The sequence below is a fragment of the Cucurbita maxima genome, unplaced genomic scaffold, assembly GCF_002738345.1.
Source record: "Cucurbita maxima cultivar Rimu unplaced genomic scaffold, Cmax_1.0 Cma_Scf00011, whole genome shotgun sequence".
Lineage (NCBI taxonomy): Eukaryota > Viridiplantae > Streptophyta > Magnoliopsida > Cucurbitales > Cucurbitaceae > Cucurbita > Cucurbita maxima.
Genome location: NW_019272027.1, coordinates 1,702,793 through 1,722,038, shown reverse-complemented (window position 1 = coordinate 1,722,038; position 19,246 = coordinate 1,702,793). Strand labels below are relative to the sequence as shown.

The 19,246-nt window shown below is 36.8% G+C and overlaps 2 protein-coding genes and 1 long non-coding RNA gene across 3 annotated transcripts; all 3 read right to left on the bottom strand.

Annotated features, from left to right (window-relative positions):
- Positions 1-1,928: 1,928 nt before the first annotated feature.
- On the bottom strand, positions 1,929-12,857 carry LOC111486059 (zinc finger protein-like 1). Its single transcript, XM_023133061.1, has 9 exons — positions 12,614-12,857; positions 12,075-12,155; positions 6,611-6,731; positions 6,406-6,500; positions 6,118-6,189; positions 3,523-3,810; positions 3,308-3,416; positions 2,458-2,644; positions 1,929-2,316 (listed from the first exon to the last, which is right to left on the bottom strand). Exons 1-9 carry the CDS (start codon positions 12,635-12,637, stop codon positions 2,214-2,216), a joined length of 1,080 nt encoding a protein of 359 aa, XP_022988829.1. The 5' UTR covers positions 12,638-12,857; the 3' UTR covers positions 1,929-2,213.
- LOC111486229 lies at positions 9,365-10,224 on the bottom strand. Its single transcript, XR_002718829.1, has 2 exons — positions 10,193-10,224; positions 9,365-10,116 (listed from the first exon to the last, which is right to left on the bottom strand). It is a non-coding gene; the product is annotated as an uncharacterized LOC111486229 (long non-coding RNA).
- A 1,127-nt stretch (positions 12,858-13,984) lies between the features above and the next one.
- Positions 13,985-18,244, bottom strand: LOC111486048 (ATP-dependent Clp protease proteolytic subunit-related protein 1, chloroplastic). Its single transcript, XM_023133050.1, has 9 exons — positions 17,936-18,244; positions 17,415-17,530; positions 17,027-17,233; positions 16,827-16,931; positions 16,610-16,672; positions 14,889-15,000; positions 14,675-14,736; positions 14,420-14,602; positions 13,985-14,329 (listed from the first exon to the last, which is right to left on the bottom strand). The coding sequence occupies exons 1-9, from the start codon at positions 18,141-18,143 to the stop codon at positions 14,243-14,245; spliced, it is 1,143 nt and encodes a 380-aa protein (XP_022988818.1). The 5' UTR covers positions 18,144-18,244; the 3' UTR covers positions 13,985-14,242.
- Between the last annotated feature and the right edge of the window lie 1,002 nt (positions 18,245-19,246).

The window sequence follows — 19,246 nt, the reverse complement described above, 5'->3', positions numbered from 1 at the left end:
ACTGAGTTGTAGACATGAAAGCGTAAGAACTCAACAGGATCCCCCTCGAATCAGAAAAAAAGAGGAGGTAGGTCCCGTTGAACTCTTACTAATTAGAATAATTTATTCATATAAATGACAAAATGGATCTTTCCGATGTTTCACAAAACTTATTTTTTTATGAAATTTATGCATATGGATCGGGATGAAAGTTAATGCATATTTAATGAGTCCTTAAACACATTTTTATTGTTGAATGGTTTGAAAAATTACTTCAAATATACTTTTGTGTATATACTCTTTATTCTAGACACATATCGCTTATCAATCTATGTAATTTATGCATTTTTCTAAATTTTTATTATGAGAATCGAGAATTTAGAACATAACCATATTATTTACTTGTCTTCGAACTATTTGTAAAAACTATTTCGGAACATGTGTTTTTTTAACATGCTTTGTTCTTATTCACATGTTTACTAAAAAAATTTCAAGCCAAACACGCTTAAGATCTAATGATTGAGCTACCAAACAGAAAATGTATTAATATAAATTAATATAATGTTTAGTAATATAATGTTACTCAAACATAAAATAATTAAAACATGGCTTACTTAATCTATTTGAGTTTCCATTTCTTTATTGATTTAAATATCTAGTCTTAATGAATAAAATAATATGTAATATGTTGTGCTCTCCACTTTGTTAGTGATAGAGACAAAGGGCCAAAATGGGTATTAATATCTACCATATCTATTTAGTTTTAGGAAATTTAATTAAGAATTAAAATGTGAAACCTAAGAACTAAAAATAAAAGTATTATTGAGTCCCGTCCATTCATACTTATCTTGACTCATAAAAGTCATATTACTAAGCGTAATTGATATTCCCTGTCTAATCAATTAAGATATTTATGTGAGTATTGTATAAATAACTCTTTACTACCGGAGTTAAGTTAACAACGCTCCCGCTTCTCCTTGAAGTAACCTGATAACATCATAAACATGAGGAGCGTGATCCTCTGTCAGTACCAACTAAGTTACCTATACTGATTGATTATAAATACAATCTTTCTACTAGAGGTTAGTTGGCAACCCTCTAGCAATCCCGCCATCGTAGTAATTTGATAACATCATAAGCATCAAGGAGAAGCTTCATGGTTGTACCAACTAAGATATATATGCAAGTTGTGTATAAATAACTCCTCATTACTAGAGGGTAGTTGGCAACTTTGATAACTTCATAAATATGAGAGGGTAGTTGGCGACTTCCTAGTAACTCCATTGTAGTAACTTGAAAACATGAAAAAGTGAATATGAATCACATAATCATTACATAATGTTCCGGGAAAGACAATTGGTATAGAGGTTAGAAGTTTGTAATCTTTGAATAGACATCATTAACACATGGAAGGATTATGTTAGATGTTTTACCTATGAAGATAATTTAATCTAAATTTGTTTAAATTCTCATTTACTTCCTCTTCGGATTGTTGGTTGTTTGGTCTGATTCTATTTTGTGATAAGAGTGGGATGGAAAACAAATAAAAAAGTTCGACCTAACACAACTCGACCCAAAAATATAAGGGCCGAGTTGAGATGGGGTTGGACACATTGTTCAGTTCTATTCTACGAAATTTTGGGTTGGTCCAAAAACTCCGTCCTGTGCACACCTACCACGACGTGTAAAAAAGAAAAATAAGGTAGATCAAAATGAAGGTCATCAATTATTCTGGTTTAGGTTTTTGGATCCAATAGTTCATTCACTTCTGCACCAAATCAAATCCAGTGGTTCAAATCATTCAATAAAATGATCAACCAGACCCAAACCCTACTTCTCAAAACTACAACAGATGAAAACTAGAATCTAGAATTTCCATATCTAAAAAAAGCTAAATTAAAAACCCCTATGATGTAAATTATTGACTGAATGAGTAATTACAAAACAAATAGTTCAAATCAAAGATCTTTTCTTTTACCTAATCCTCTGATCCACAATCCTTACATGTGAAGGAACACAAGTAGAGTTGTAAGATGACAAAAAGGCTCACATAAAAATTAAAAAAAAACTTCATCTCACTGTAGCAGAAAAGCCTCAAGTAAAAGATACTTACAGTGTTCGTATATCGTCTGCATGAACTCATAAAAGGTCCGATTTCAAGGAGCCATACAAATTCTAACGCGAGCTACAAGGCTGGTAAGAGCTAAAGATTATAGACCTCTTCAAATATGGTCTCATTGTGCTGCTTTCAGTTGCTGCTCGTCATCCACAACTTCTTCTCCTATACCTCTTTGTGCAAGTCTGTAGTACAAAATACCCATGGTTGCCAGACATGCCCTGCACATGATTCAGGAAATCCAATGCACATACACATTACACATTACACAATTAAGAAAAAGGAGCACTTCAAGCAAACCATAAAGCATATGATTAAGAGAACGAGAGGAAAATAAAGGCATATAGATATACGGGAATTACATGATTGCTATGACAAGAAGAATTTTTCTGGGATCCATTCTGGAGGGTCTTTGGTGCCGAACACGGCCTTCACTGACATCATTGGCACCCAATGAATCTTTACGTGGAGGCGCAGTCACGGGTAAGGTTGGCAATGCTGTCGACCAGAAAGGAAGTAGCGCTCTAAGAAACTTGTGCCTAAAAGGACCTGCAGGCAACAAATAAATGGAGTAATGATAATAATACCAAAACAACATGCAGCAAAAATGTGTAAAAAAATACTAAGGAACAGCAAAAACAATTACTAATATTAGTATTGACAAGGCAGAAAACTAAGAAGCCAAAACCATGACTGAAGTAAGGAGCTCACTGCTCTATTTTGTGAAAACAAAAAATAAAAAGGTGCTGAAATTAAAGAGTCTCCAAAATATGTGCTGCGTAAGGAAATGGTGAGCTTAATGTCCCATTATCAAGAACTTTCAAGATGAACTTAGTTACATCCCAACTTAAAAGGGAAGAAAATATATGACTCTGGCAAAAAATAATAGTAATATTTGGCAGTACAAAAGATCGAAAGCACTCGTATATCAAAAGCCTGAAGGGATTTCTTCAAATGTTTGCTTGGGACATGGTATGAAATATCAGGGAATGCTAGAAGATTGAATTTGTTTAGGCTTCAGGAATTTCAACTAACCAATCATTTTTGTGGATTTCAAATGCTGAGGGATCAACACGTTACTACAGGCAGAGAAGGCCAGACACGAGTTTGATGTCTATTTTAACAAAGGAACAAGTTTATGAAATTCCAGGATGAGAGTAAAGAGGGAAACAAATGGCCACTTAAGTGACGTTTGATAAGCATGTAACTTACCTCTTCGAACGTATTTCTTACTGTTACCATCTTCATCATCAGCATAATACGAAATTTCAGAACTTTGCCTGTCATAATTGATTGCACCCTTTCTTGTGGTAGCAACAGGCTGGATTGCATTTGAAAATTAAAAACAAATGGTATGAGAATAAACTGAAAGTAAGCAAATGAATAATATGTTGACTAATCATCTTTCAATGAGAAGATATTCTTACGGCTGAAGGACTTGAGCCTTTCACAAAATTCCCTTCTGGACCAGGAATTTCAATCTCAACAATATCTGAAATGTTATTTTTGGAAGATCCAGCTCCAGTTGTGGCTGAGAATCCTTCACCCGTATTTGAGACAACGTTTGCTATTGAATTTAATGAGCTCTTATTGTTATGTGCATCTCCTGAAGAGGAAACCAAGGGATCTGAGGCAAAGGCAGGGGGAGGCCCATGGGATTCTGTTGCTGATAATCCTACTGGATGATTTCCAAACAAACTCTTTTCCAGACCAGTCTGATGAACAAAAAGAAACAATACTAGTAAGACAATAACATGCTACAACCAGCAACATAGCAATAGAACCAGGAATTAGATGAGACTCAAAGAGTCTCAAATAAAGTTCATTTAGTACAATGTTCTACCCTTAAGATCCCATAGTATAATAAATAAAAAAATGTCCTAGTGTAGATTTTGTTAAAAAAAAATAAATAATAACATTCAACTTTAGCTAAATAGCTCTCAACCTTGTGTGTTTAGATAGTATTTTATATGATTAAAGCTTTCCTCTCCATTACAATACTGATAATGCTCTCAATATTGATAATGCACATGTTGGACATCATTAACTTAAATAGTATTTGAGCCTATAGACAAAACAGCAAGCTAACAAAAGTTTTGATGAAGTAGGGCAATTGTTCGAGTAGGTCATATCGCAGCAGCTACATGGATCCCTTCCTTTCTGTTGCAGGCAGCACCTCGGAAAGCACGAACGAGCCACATACGGGAAAACTTGCACGTGTGGTTCTGACCAGGGACAGCGGTCTACTGTACTAATATGTGTAGGTCCCATAATTTAAGCCAGGATTGAACTCTCCATGAGATTCATAATTGCACATCCACCAAAGCTTCAGTGTAAAGGTAGCTACTAAGAGGTGATGAGCATTCTCACTGTTGTTTTTACAAAGACTGCACCAACTTAATGAGAGGCACCTGTAGAGCTCTTTGTTGTTTTCCCAAAGAAAGCACTAACTTGATGAGGGACATCGGTACAGATCCCTATTTTTGGCACACTCATCCCCTAAAGCACGCAGTCTTTAGGAAAACCCTACACTTTTTAGGGCATTTAGCCTTTCAGATAGCCTTACAAAGAAGATTATTAAAGTTTTGAACTTAGAAAAAAAAAATTAAACAGAGAAATATATTCACTTAAGAAGTCATGTATAAAAGAAGGGAGATGAGATATCCCCAAAAAGCAAAGGGATTACAAAAAGGCTTCCCAATTGGCCAAAATATGTAAATCATAGCTACAAAAGAATTTAGAAAAGGAACCAAGAAGAGGAATGAAACTTGATAAGATACAGATTTTCAAAGCTCATCTGCTTCTGCAGAGTGGAGGTTCTCTTATATCGCTCTAGCCAAAGACCCATAGGATAGCATCCACTGTATCAAACAACACAATTATAGCCACATGATTAAGATTTAGGCCGAGAAAAAAGCCAAAGGATGACCTCTTCAAAAGAGCAGGGAAAACACCAACTAACCCCAAAGATATTGAAGAGCTTTGCCCAAAAGGGGCAATGATTCAATGAACAAGACTCTCAGGGCTTCTTTTAAATAACACACACACCTATTTGGAGAGAGGAGAAAGTTAGGCATTTTCCTTCGGATATGATCATCAAGAATTTCTATTCCTCTAGTAAGCTTGTGGCATAAAGACTTCACAAAAAGGTTACTCAAACTGCATGGAAACTAAGTTCTAGTTTCCTCAAACATCATTCTAGGAGCCTGAAAGTTGCTGATTACAAAAATGAGAGATCAACATTTTGCTCTAATTCCCTCTGATTAAGCTGTCTACAAAATACAACATCGTTCTTTTAAATCTCTGATTAACCTTAGGTTGATCACAAAGAGATAGGACAGTAGATGGCAGGCTCTTGCAACTCCTTTTCACCTTCTCTTCAAGATGGCTTAAGGGGGATCCTAGCCATGACCTTTATATTCCTACTTAGAAGTACGAAGTTCTAAGAGAGAAAAGGAGAGGAAAAATAGGAAAAATAAAAGTAGTTTCCATTTTCATCTGCTCTAGCTTCGAAAGCAGAGGAAGGCATCCAGTCATACATCATAGACCCCATGCTCGTGCAATACAAGTGGAGGAGAAGCTTGACGATGAATCTGATTATTGTTTTGTGATAGTGATTATTCAGGGATTATGGGAGGTTTTTAGCTTCTTGAGTGTTTCTTGCTACCCTGTAAGATTCTATGAATCTACTCGGGTCAAGCTCAAGAAGAAAGCATATTAAAGATTGAGAGATCTTATAGGTGACTTGAAATGAAAGAAGAATAATTTTAAGGCAAGTGATTGGAACTAGAACTGTGGGATAAAGTTCAGCTTATTATCATTCTGTGGTATCATTCTGCGGTATCTAATATTAAGTATCCAGTAATTTTCCCTCTTTAGTTTCTTAAGTAGAGCATCACACATCCCCAGGGATTGTACAGGCAGTAGAAGCAAGAACTAAGGAAGAGAAAATAGAAATACAGTCATATGAGAACTGAGATAATCATCTCCCCAAAAATTTCTATCAGGCATGTGAGCCTAACCTGCAAGATAGCTTCCTTTAGCTTTGCATGTAGACGAGATCCTGAATCTTTAATGTTCTTCGGAGGCCATATCTGCACCAAGAATATACATGCATCTTAAAGTAATCAGACATGTGACAATATTGTAGTTTCCATTATAGAAGACTATATTCACATCAATCAGGGAACTTGAAAAAATTGATCATCAAGAAGAAACAACACAACAATGACATAGAGGTGTCAAAGGCATGTGCTGGGATCATATATGAATTTGAATTAAATAATAAAAAGTGTACATATATACCATACCGAAATGGAACAGGCGGGACAGTCGTAGCCAGCAGGGGCAGTGGATGGAGGAAAGCTCTTGATATGTGAGACCAAGCAATCCGTATGTATAACATCTAGCATGAGAACAATGAATTACATAACTACTTCAACATTTCAATTGAAATCCACTCTATTCTTAAAAATTGCATGGAAAGAAGGTAAGTAAATATACAAAGTCACATACGCAAGCATCCCAATCGAGTAGTTTGGGGACCAGTTCCTTCCTCAAGTGTAGCATGACACAGGCAGCAATTTGGAGGCCAATCATAATCTCCATTCAATACCCACTCTGAATAGGTGCGAATCTTAAAGGAAGAAGAAGCACAACATTAACATAGCACAAACCTAAAAGGAATAAAGCCTAACAAAGAGAATTGCTCATATTCTAAGTCATTCTATTGCAGCAGCTGAAAAAGGGAGCTGTTTAGGTGTCCTTTTGAAATTTTGCTTAAGAAACAATAGAACCTTTAGTGGGGGAAGATATACAGGGAACGTTTGGTCTTTTGCTAAGTTTATGTCTCGCTTTGGATGTTTGTGAATAATGACTACTGTGATCTTTCATTTGGTCTTATTCTTTTGGACTACAACAGTTTTCTTTCTCATCAGGTTTTGTTCTGTTGGGTTCATTTGAGCAGTCATTTTTTAGACAGTTTTCTTGTTGGCCCACATTTTTTGCCCTATTTGGACCCTTCTATATTCTTTCATTTTTTTCTCGCTGAAAACTTGGTTTCAATAAAAAAAAATAATAACGCTTTAGAAAACTGCAAACTGAAAAAAACAAAGGTATAAGAGAGAGTGGGAACTGCGCAGAAGAGAGAAGAAAAGAACTATGAGAAAACTCTCCAAAGAATTAGAGTCTACATGTAAAAATCCCTGGCCCCAAGGTGAAGTTAAAAGTCAACCAACAAATAGAGTAGAGAAGAAACATCATGAGATTTCTTATCAGACAAGTGACCCCAAAGCCAAAGTTATTTGAGGTGGAAACTCCAAAAATATATATAGAAAGAGAGGAACAGCAAGAGAAACCCCTAGAAGAATCAGGGGTCCACACCCTAGCATCTCTCCATCTCAGAGTAACAACCTGATCTCAAAGGATATAAAGAAGCCTCACCACATCAATCACCTCCCTATCAGTAAGCGAACAATGTAACCATTAGATTAAAGTAGAGAGACCAAGAGAAGACAACACGGAGGATATCAAATACAACGTCTTATTCAAAAGGCAATAGAGACGAGGAAAAAGAAGCACATGGGTTTATCGCCAACCCAAAGATCCTCTCAAAAAAAAAACAAAAAACTCACATCCTTCCCCAACAAAGCACCTGATAAACTGAGAAAAGAAAGGAAACATGAAGATATAGCTTTCCAGCGTTTTTTTTTTTTTTCCCCTTTTTGAGGCCCCTCAAAACCACTCAAAAGGGGTGAGAGTCGTACCAATTCACAATCACTTTATACCACAGATTGTCAGATTCTTAAAAAAAATGTCACAGCCACTTAGCCAAAAGCGTCTCATTGCACAACCTCAAGCTCCCAATACTCAAGCCTCCAAGCTCTAAAGGCTTCAACACCAACTCCCACTTAACCAAATGGGACCCAACCCTCCTCAACCATCTCCCACAAAAAGTTTCTCACCAGTCCCTCAAGCGTTTTACTCATAGTAACATGGATCCGAAATAAAGACAAGAAAAGGCTGGGAATCCCACCTAAGACTGCTTTGGAAGAAAAAGAAAACTTTTACCAACCAGACAACCATTTCTGAAACTTTTCTAAGATTGGTTCTAGAAAACATTTTTTTTTTTTTTTTTTTTTACAAAAGACCTTCCCAATTTGCAAGGAGAGAAGTATAACTATAGGAAGTAAAAATATTAGACAGTTTACACTAAGATATAACTTGGTAAACAACATTGTCGAAAAATTTTGTGTTGGTCCATGTCTTTTCTGCAAATATTTTCTGATTTCTTTCTTTCCACAGATTCCAAACGAAAGCCATGATGAGATTTTTCCATAATAGGGCTTTTGCGTTCTTGAAAGGGTGGTACGTTAAGGTCATATCCAAAAAATCCCTTACCTTCCTAGGAAATGTGAGATGCCATCCGAATACATTGAGAATCGTCGTCCAAAAATTTTGCGTATGTGCATTGCATAAACAAGTGACTTTGTGATTCGTTTTCTTTCTTGCATAATGGACACTAATTTGGAGAAAGAGTGATGTAAGGAATATTAGACAGTTTACACTAAGATATAACTGGGTAAACAACATTGTCGAAAATTTTTGTGTAGGTCCATGTCTTTTCTACAAATATTATCTGATTTCTTTCTTTCCACAGATTCCAAAAGAAAGACATGATGAGATTTTTCCATAATAGGGCTTTTGCGTTCTTGAAAGGGTGGTATGTTAAGGTCATATCCAAAAAATCTTTTACCTCCAAAGGAAATGTGAGATGCCATCCGAATACATTGAGAATCGTCGTCCAAAAAATCTACGTATGTGCATTGCATAAACAAGTGACTTTGTGATTCGTTTTTTTTCTAGCATAATGGACACCAATTTGGAGAAAGAGTGATGTAAGGAATTCTTTTTGAAGATTTTCACTTGTGCTGATGGCTTTATGCGCTATTTCCCAAAAGAAGAACTTCACCTTTTTAGGTTGATGTCCTTTCCATATTGTCTTAGCTAGCATGGGATTTATTACTTCTACTTTTTCCCCCATGTCCATCATCAAGGATTTTGTAGAAAAGACCCCATCAACGCTGGGGAGCCAAGTCAGTGAGTCTTCTTTGTTTGACAATACCTTCTTTGTTTGACAATACCACAAGGGCAAGGTCAAGGCTTAATTCAGCCCACTCCATTGTTTCATTATCCTTTAAATTCCTACCAAGCTTCAAGTCCCAAAATTTGTTGATAACATTCCACGTTTCTTTAATCGTGGCTTTTTTGCTATGAGAGAGCCTGTACAAAAGTGGATACTTCAAGGTTAGCATGGTGTTTTTAATCCATGGGTCAGTCCAAAATGTTGTGCTTCCCCCATTACCCACCTTATGGTGAGTTCGGTTGGTGATGAGATTTTGATGTTTCTTTATGTACTTCAAAGGCCCTTTTGTAGAAGATGGAGGGGGTGATTTTTGTTTGATGTAGAAGTACACTTAGTCTTTATAAGATTTCACCATAAGGCCTTTTCTTCATGATGATATCTCCATATCCATTTGTCGGGGAGAGCTTTGTTCTTCTTCCTTATCGAGAGAAGACCGAGGCCTCCCTTTTCTATTGGGAGGTTTATAATATTCTAACCAACAAGATGTGCGCCATCTTTCCACAAGTAGTTTCTGAATAGTCTTTCTATATCCGCGGCCACTTTTTGTGGCATTTCAAATAAAGACATGTAGTAAGTAGGGAGGTTGGATAATGTGACAAGTATTAGGGTGAGTCTTCCACTTTTTGAAGTATAACGTGATGACCATGTTGACAACCTTCTTTCTATTTTCTCAATAATAATCTTCCTAAAGGAAAAGGATTTGTCGTTCCCTTTTAGATGTAGTCCTAAGTACATATTTGGTCATTCTCCCTTTTTACAACCATAAATGCTAGCAAATTTTTCAATGATCTCTGTGCTAATATTGATACCCATGATCTATACTTTAAGGATTACCACCCAAAAGAAGTCCTAAATAAGTAGAAGGGAACTGACTAACCTCACCCCCACATGATCTCTACTTTAAGGATTACCACCCAAAATAAGTCCTAAATAAGTAGAAGGGAACTACTAACCTCACCCCCACAGCCACCACCCACAACACTATCTTGGAAGGACAACAAATTATACCAAAAATGGAACTCTTCCTCTTGTTAATCTCAAGACCACATAAAGCTTCAGAAAAGGACAAGGATCTGTTTATATTAGCAAAATAACTCTCACGTCGAGAGCAAGAGAAGAGTGTCATCAAAAAACTAAAGGTGAGATTGATAAACCAAGTCGTTATCCACCTTGAAGCCCTCAATCCCACCTTTTCCCCTCCTGTCAACACGCGCCTACTGAGAACATCAACCACTAAGAGAACAAAGAAAAATCTTGTCTCTAGGTCTCCCATGTTCTAACTTAGTTCCACATCGAAGTTTTCCACTTAACCCCAAAACTCTATCCAAAGAGTTTAAATCCACATGGTTATAGGCTTTCTCAAAGTCAATCTTAAAAATCATCCTTTCCTCTTTTCTTTCCCTATAATCCTCGATGGCTTCATTAGCCATAATCACTTAATCCAAAATTTTCTGCGCAAGCTCCCTGATAATTGGAAATGGAATTTGAAAGGACTCTCCTTAATCTACCAGCTAAAGTCTTAGCAATAATCTTATACAAACTTGTTATAAGACTTATGGGTCTGAAATCTTCCACCTTGTTTGTCTTCTCTTTTTTTTGGAATAAGACATATATAGGTTTCATTCATTTTAGAATCAGTAATACCCCGCTCATGAAACTCACAAAAAACCTTCCACATGTCCTCCTTAATGTTGTCCCAATGCTTCTAAAAGAAGGTTATAGTGAAGTTGTCAAGACTAGGAGACAGACCTATCAAAACCAACAACCACCTTACAAACTTCCTTTAAAGTGAAAGGGGCCTCTAGCTCTTCCCTATCTTGGGTTGAGATAGGATTCCTCTCTAACCCTTTCTACAAATGACCTAGGGAAAGGGTAGGGGCATAAAAGATTTGTTAAAAAAGAAATAATCTCATTTCTCTCCCTTAGCACCTCCCCACTATCTTTCTCCAAGAAATCAATCCTATCCTTGTTCCTTCTTCCTCTGGCCCGATTGTGGAAGAAAGAGGTTTTTTTTTTCCTATCCTTTGCCCACTTCACCTTACTTAAGCTTTTGTCTCAAACTAGTATCCTCCTGACAAATAATAGATTCGAAGTCCCCTTCCAAGGAGACACATTCAATTCTCTCTCTCCTCCCTAGTCACATATTCATGAATAATATTTTTGTTTCTATCCTTTGCCCACTTCACCCTAATTTTAATCATAATCTACACTTTCTTTTTCCTAAGATCCCCAAAAATAGAAAGGTTTTGCTCCTTAAGAGTAACTTTTAAGACTTTGCAACTTTCCAAGGGTACAAAAACCCTCACACCTTCCATCTAAATGATGGAAAATGAGAAGTATTCTCCCTATACCTTTTAGAGTATAGCTTAAGGAATACCATTTATTAGTCTACCTGTACCGTTTAGAGCAAATTTTCCTGTCTAACTTGAGAAGTTATTCTTAAGAAGGAATACCATTCTCCCTATACCGTTTGGAGCAAATTTTACAAAACTAAACAAGGAATAACTTCTTAAGCAGGAAAATGAGATTAAATAATTATTTCCCCCTATATAATCAGGTGAACTCTTTGGTGAATGATCCCTTCTGCACTATACACAAAAGGTGGAAAATACAAAGGTGATCCCATGGTAGCTAATTATCCAAATATTTATCAACACTCCATATTGTGAACCGCCAAAAATTACCACAGGGACATACGAGAGAGAGAGAGAGAGAGAGAATACAACTGGGAAGTCGTAAAACAGATTGAAATAAATTGCAAAAGAAACTCATGCGATAAGAGATTGAAATACAAACAGTATTTTCCCCCTACTGTAAAATGATGAATAAGCTTACCACGCATATTTGGTGTTCTGGGAAACATATGCATTCTCCACATACGGGAACCTTATGAACAAAACAATACAACTTCGTGGCCTGAAGCACCAAAAAACACAAAGCAAAAGAATTCTCAAGTTCATTGATTTTAACAAAGCCAGAAAAAAAACAAGGCTATCACGATAAAAAATTACAGCAACAATAAGAAACCGCATTTCAGTTAAACGGTAAACCAATAAGCAACATAGCGAAGTTAACTTCGGACATTTCCTCGATCCAAATAATGATGCTTACAAAATTCATGAAAATCCATAGAAAATTAAAACTACCCGCGTAGCAATGAGCTTATAATTCCGTAATTCTACATACAATCAATTAGTCAACCATTCAGATCGCTTCAAATTCCAAACACCCAACCCCGGATCCGATCCCAATTTCAACATCAATCAAGCCTCCAGAATCCGAATCAGAAATGAAAAGGAAAAATAACAAGTATAATCCTGCCCTGCACTACACAATAGCGACAGAAGGCAGAGGAAGAGGGAGAATTGTAGTACCTTGCGGCATTTGCAGACCACCATTGCAGTGACCGGCGCGGAGACGCTGAGATGAAACAAAGTTGGACCGGTATGGCAAAACTAACAATTCAACGACATGGATATAGATCTCCAAAGCTCTGAAATGTCTCGAACAAGGGTATCAATGGCCTTGAGCTCTCTCTACCTGAGTGAAGCACAACGAAACCCCCACCGTTTTCTTTTGCTTCGCCGATCCCTTCCCCCTACACTTTATTTTTCTTTTCTTTTTTTTTTTTCCTTTTTTTTCTTTTTATTTAAGACTGAAATTTCAAATTCTTTTGGAATATTTTTTTTTTATTTTTGTTAAATAATTTGGAAAATATTTTATTACCATATTGTTTTATTAATTCCAATTATTCATTTAGGATTGCTATATTCGCACACATGCTTTGCTCGTGACCTTTTGCAACGAATGAGTTAAACAATATAACATAAATCTCAAATTCTTTGTACATTTCTTTCCGGCATCTATCTCTCTTAAAGATATAAAGTTTTGTTCTGATATTTATAAAAGTGTGGAGTGTTGGATGATGAAAGTCCTGCATCCTCTAATTTAGGGAATGATCATGGGTTTATAAGTGATGAATACTAAATTCATTGGTATGAGGCCTTTTGGAGTGGAGAAGCCAATAAGTGAAGAATACTAAATCTATTGGTATGAAGCCTTTTGAGAAGCCCAAAGCAAAGTCATAACAGCTTATGCTCAAAGTAAACATAGACAATATCATACCATTGTAGAGATCTTATGGGAAAACCCAAAGCAATAGACAATATCATACCATTGTAGAGATCTTTTGGGGAAGCCCAAAGCAAAGCCATGAAAGCTTATGTAAAGTGGACAATATCATACAATTCTGAAGAATCTGTTTCTCTAACATGGAGATATCTCCTTAGTAGCTACCTAATAGAAACATTGTATTCGATTATTAAATATTAAAATGATTAATATATACTATATACATTAAAAAAAATATTTAGAAAATTTGATTGAGGTTAAAATGAGTAAATATGTCAAAAATGTGACTCAAATTTGTTAAATATATATTTTAACATATTAAATATCTTAATATATTTATTAAATATCTTAATATATTACTTAATTATGACAAATATTTGTCCAAAGTCACTTAAATAAGACCTTTGGTCATGAGATATCCTGACACTTCTCTTATTTAGAGAATTAGAGAATTTTCTGTTCATAATAAGAAAGATCTTATAGCGGACTAAAATGAAAGTGCAGACAGGTAGCTTGAAACGACGTTCTAATGTTCAAATCATAATAAGAAAGATCTATAGAATGAGCAAACAATTGCAAGAGAACTGGCTCGCATCCCATACAATTGCAAGAGCAAGAGCAAGTGAGAGTAAACATCACAAAATCATAATAACCGTAAAAACACAGAACTAGACCTAAATGAGAGAGAGTTTTTCAATATACAAACCACCTATAAAGATCACATTGCTGATGTTCATTCATTAGTCAAGTCCTTCAGAAGTAAACCAAAACACCCCACCCCAAGAAAGAAAGAATTATAAAGCCCATACAGGGGGTAGCAGCTAGCTATGGAAGAGTGGGGTTATGTATCCTTCTATTTCTACACGTCTGAATTACCTCAACCCGGATGGCGCGGCTTGTGGATTGCCTCCGGCTCCTTTCCTCATGGCTCTCGACTGCGCAAGCATATCGTCGTAGTTCTGATTGTAGAAGCAAAATGTTAGACTTGCATGACGAAATTCAAAGCATCTTAAAAGAAAACGAGAGAGAGAAATGTATGTGATAATGACCCTCTTTTCGAACGCAGAATCCCGTGAGCTGATTATCTTGTCTACAAGGCCATAGTCAATGGCTTCTTGGGGATTGAAGTACTTGGGTCGTTGAACATCTTTAGCAATCTCTTCCACGGGTTTACCAGTTCCTTTAGCTAATAGCTCGATATAGTAATCGGTGTTGGCATCAAGTTCTCTGGCCTAAGACGAGTTCCAGGAAAATGAGAGGGAGACACTGGCTAAAGCTCAACAGAGAGAGGGAAGTATGCGTACCTTAATCCACATATCTATGACCGCACCACTTGATCTACTAACTTTAGGCAGATACAGTTTAGCTGCAATTATGAAAGACAATGGTCAAAAAGGAGGGGAATGATCCTCGCGAGCCAGGAAAAACAAGTTACCATAATCCTGGATGGTTGATGAGCATGCAGAATTATGCAAAATGAAAGAATTATATATCAGTTTTAAGAGGCGAGGAACGTACTGGAGGAGTTAGGCTGGGCAGCACGGTAACCCTTGGTTCCAAGTGACAAAAGCATTGCCGCTTGACCGAATGCCATTCCGCAGTTTATAGTATAGACATCAGGTTTGCAATACTACACAGATGTAAAAAGAATTAAGCTGAGACCTTGTTGATGGCATAATAAAAACAACGAAGTAACTAAATCATAAACTATTGATACGGTTTTATTTTGGCACATTTTTACTTATCATAAAATAATTTAGCAGCCGACGTTAATGGATTAATAAGCTATCATCAGGTAGGAAAAAATGTCTCTGGGTCCTCGGTTTACTTCCAATGTAAGAAAGCTTTACGTGATAGAGGGGATGAAGCTGGTATATTTCCCTTTTAATCCTTCATTCAAGGGGCTATCTTCCACCATTTTGGATTCCACAAATATCAAGTTTGATCTCCCAAGTCATTTGGAATTTCTTAAATTATAAATCTTTTTCCCATCATCATTTCGTGCCCTGGTATGAAATCTCACCTTAGTTGGAGAGGGAAATGAAGCATTTTAGTTGGAAAGGGAAATGAAGCATTCCTTGTAAGGGTTTGAAACCTCTCCCTAGCAGAGGCGTTTTAAAACCTTAGGGAAAAGTCCTGAATGGAAAGCCCAAAGAGGACAATATTTGCTAGCAGTGAGCTTTGGCTGTTAAAAATAGTATCAAAGTCAGACAATAGGCGGTGTGCCAGCGAGAACGTTGGACCCCTAGAGGGGTGGATTGTGAGATCCCACATTGATTGGAGGGGGGAACGAAGCATTCCTTATAAAGGGTGTGGAAACATCTCCCCATGCAAACGTGTTTTAAAATCTTAAGGAGAAGCCCAAAAGGGAAAGCCCAAAGAGGACAATATTTGTTAGTGATAGGCTTGGGCTGTTACAGTTTGTTTTATTTGATACCTTGTAGGCAAAGGAACATCTTGTCTACTTGGGCTAACTTGGGCTTTAGCTTGCAAAAAAAAAAATTATAATAATAAATAAATATAAATAAAACAAAAAAGAAGAAGAAAAAAAACTTCTTCCAATGGGTGTGTTTCATAAACTCGGTAAGCTGTGGAAGGTTAATATCCATCTTGAAGAAGACAAAGCTTTGTGCCTGGCTCGTCATACATGGGAAGAATTAACACCGTACTCTTTAACCCAATATTAACTACTTTGAGCTTAGGTCCACATTGGTATAATAACTTTAGGGGCGGGGCGGGGTAATGTCGGGGCAAAAGAATCACATGCTTTGACATTACTCTTTTTCTGCTTATGTTTAGGGAGGTTTTTGAAGACCAGCCTAAAGTTGGTACTATCGGTCAATATCGGATGGAAATCCTTCTATAACTCCTGTTTTAGGATGAAGGAGGGCCATCATAGTAGGGTGTTTTTTTCGCTATCTTAAGGAATATTTGGCAGCAAGAAACACACGATCTTTCAAGAGGGGAATGCACTATGGGAAAGATATGGCATATGCTCACTTCAACACTTCCTTGGATTTCTGTCGGTTCTTATAGAGATTTCCCTTCGCTTTATTACCAGCAACTGGAGCTCTCTTGTAATGTTATTTCCTGTTTGCCCCAACTTCCATTTTCTTACTGAACTTTCTTTTTTAAGAGGAATGGATTTTACCAAAAAATTCAAAGACCAAATACGCAGTTATTCCATGAAAAATATTGGACAAAAGGAATTAATTTAAGTTAAGGAAAGGACTACTTACAGCCATCATATCTGCTATAGCATATGCTTCAGTTTCGAATCCAACATTCTCCATCTTCTCATTCTAAGTTATCAACAAGCACCAAAACAACAAAAACTAGGTCTTGAATATTAAAATAACAAGATGGTCAAAACAATGAAAATTACAACGATACTACAAGCTTCGTTAGAACAGGAAATATAATACTTCATGGATTAAGGAAATATCAATTAATAACCTGCGTCCCCGGAGAGTTTATGTAGAGATATATAGGCTTTGATGGGTTATCATAGTCTAGCCACATAAACTGAGCAACAAGAAGCTCAGTCACTGCTGGTACGATCTGCATTTATTTCAACGAAATACAGTGATGTACCCCTGAGAAAAAATATCTTGCAAAGCAGAATTGAGTAAAGGATAAATATTTTAGTGGCTCACAGGCATGCCCAAGTAGACTATACGAGCGTCCAAGAGCAAAGAAGGCAAATCAGGAGGAGCTGATTGGCGTCGCCCATATCCCCTTCCTCCCCCACGATACATACTAGCGCTCATACTATATTTTGATGGACCCTTTTTTCCATCCATGCCTGATAGACTCCACATTCCACCATTAGTCAAATAGCTGTGGGCGGATGAGATGCTTTCCTGCCAGGTAACAAGCAATCGTTGTGGTTACTAAAGCACAATATTAATGCTTGGCTTGAACAATACTGAGCTTCCAGCAAAAAGTAAATGTGCTTGTTTCTTTTTCATTTCTTTTTAACTGAGTATGGATTCGCAAATTTATAGAAATTACTGAACCCTCAAGATCAAATGAGAAAAGAACCTCAGTAACTAATTCTGACTGTCGCCTGACAGGATTATCTTCTGTCATGAACATGTCCAGTTGTGAAGGTGTAAGGCCATAAAGTGATTGAGGAGCGTTCTTGTAGTTCTCCATCACTATAAGAACAGGAGATATGGAGATTTAGGCAATGATATTGTTTATTTTCGTCAGGATCAAACTCATGAAAATAATGATGGAACTAGAATTAACAAAAGAAAAATGAACGTGGATTCAAAGACACAAGTCCCCAATGAGGTAGCAATTTCTGTTTACTGTCGACCAGTTGCACTCTGTCTGAAACTATTGTTAATAAAAGATTAAATTTACCCTCTCCAAAATCTCCGGCCATCGAAATACCACCACAAATCATCAAGAACACATGAAAAGAAAACGCCAAACGAGCAGAAATTTTCCAAGTTACCAATCAATCAATTAATTTCATCAGAAAACGAACAGAAACAAATAAATAACTTCAGATGATTGAATGATTTTGGCCAGACAATTAAATATCGAAAACTTACAGCCATCTTTGAGATTCTCTTCTCTGAATTGCTTAGGAATGTGGTCCATCGATTTTTTGGCAGAGGGAGAAAGAAAGTATCTGCGATATGAAGTTCTTGGGCGAGAGGAAGGGAAAGGGAGATGGGTACCGAAAAGAAATGATGACTTTGAGCTTCCGACGGCCAACGACGGAGTAGCAGAGATATGAAGAGGTGAAGATGTCGCCATGGAGAAGGCCAGGTGAGAAGCTTGGCCGGATTTTGCCGATAAATTTTTTGAGGTCTTCGAGTTCTTCTCTGATCGAGGTCACTCGCTGTTCTGCTAAAAACAAAACAAAGAGAAAGGGAAACAAAACCAAAATTAGACGGAACTCGCAATTGGGCTTTAAGCCCAAGCCCATCCAAACGCTTGAGGCCCAATAGTCTCCCTATCTTTTGGGCTCTTACCTAACTCTTTAAACAAAATTCATTAAAAAATTTAAACATGAAAAAAATATTAAACCATTTAAAAATACTCAATAATAGCACCACTTTTATGGTTGGAAAATGCAATCATGGTTTATGATGGGACCTATCTTTTCGTGATTGTCCTCAGCTTTGCATTCTCTTTTTTGAGTAGGGTTATAAGAATGTATGCATAATCCAACACGGTAAGAGTTATCTTATTTATAATCAAATAAATTACAAGGATATCGAAATAGTAATAAATGGAAAGATAACTATGGTAAGAAAGAAAATATCTAGATATTTGCTTTATAATAAAATATAAAATATGATATATATGGTAAACAATAATTTATTATTAAATATCTTTAACACCCCACCGCAAGTTAAACGTCGGATTTAAACGAACGTGAAGCTTGAATCTGAAACATTCAAAGATGTTGAGAAACACTTTTCGTGAAAATGTCAGCAACCTAGTTTAGAGGAGGCATAAAGAAACACTTTCTTGGCCATCAAAAATTGCAGAGGGATCGCCGCTGAGCGGCGATGCTGCCTTGAGTTCGGCGAGAATATGTCTAACCCATAAAGAGGGATTGTCGCTTATCGACGATGCTGTCTTGACTCTGGTGAGAATATGTCTAACCCCAAGAAGTAGAAGGGGAAACCTAGAGCAAGGGACAAAGACAATGTTGAAGCCGGAAGAGTCACCACAGTGGGCAAATGAGCCAATTTTGGCGAGAAGGGCGACGGCAACTTGGTTGGCGGAGAGGTCAGTGCGGCGCCTAGATTCCAAAGGTAAATATCTGCATAAGGTCGATGGGCTTATCGAGATTCTGTACATTTCCGAAAAGAATGCTGATGATGAAGATCATAAGATTAGGGTTTCTG

Coding starts and splice junctions, on each gene's coding strand:
- LOC111486059 (XM_023133061.1), bottom strand. CDS start 12,637: ATGGTGGTCTGCAAATGCCGCAAG. Junction 12,156..12,613: donor TGGTCTGCAAATGCCGCAAG/GTACTACAATTC, acceptor TTGGTGCTTCAG/GCCACGAAGTTGTATTGTTT. Junction 6,190..6,405: donor GTCCCGCCTGTTCCATTTCG/GTATGGTATATA, acceptor TTCTTGGTGCAG/ATATGGCCTCCGAAGAACAT.
- LOC111486048 (XM_023133050.1), bottom strand. CDS start 18,143: ATGGCGACATCTTCACCTCTTCATATCTCTGCTACTCCGTCGTTGGCC. Junction 17,234..17,414: donor AGTCAGAATTAGTTACTGAG/GTTCTTTTCTCA, acceptor GTTACCTGGCAG/GAAAGCATCTCATCCGCCCA. Junction 14,603..14,674: donor TCATAGATATGTGGATTAAG/GTACGCATACTT, acceptor AACTCGTCTTAG/GCCAGAGAACTTGATGCCAA.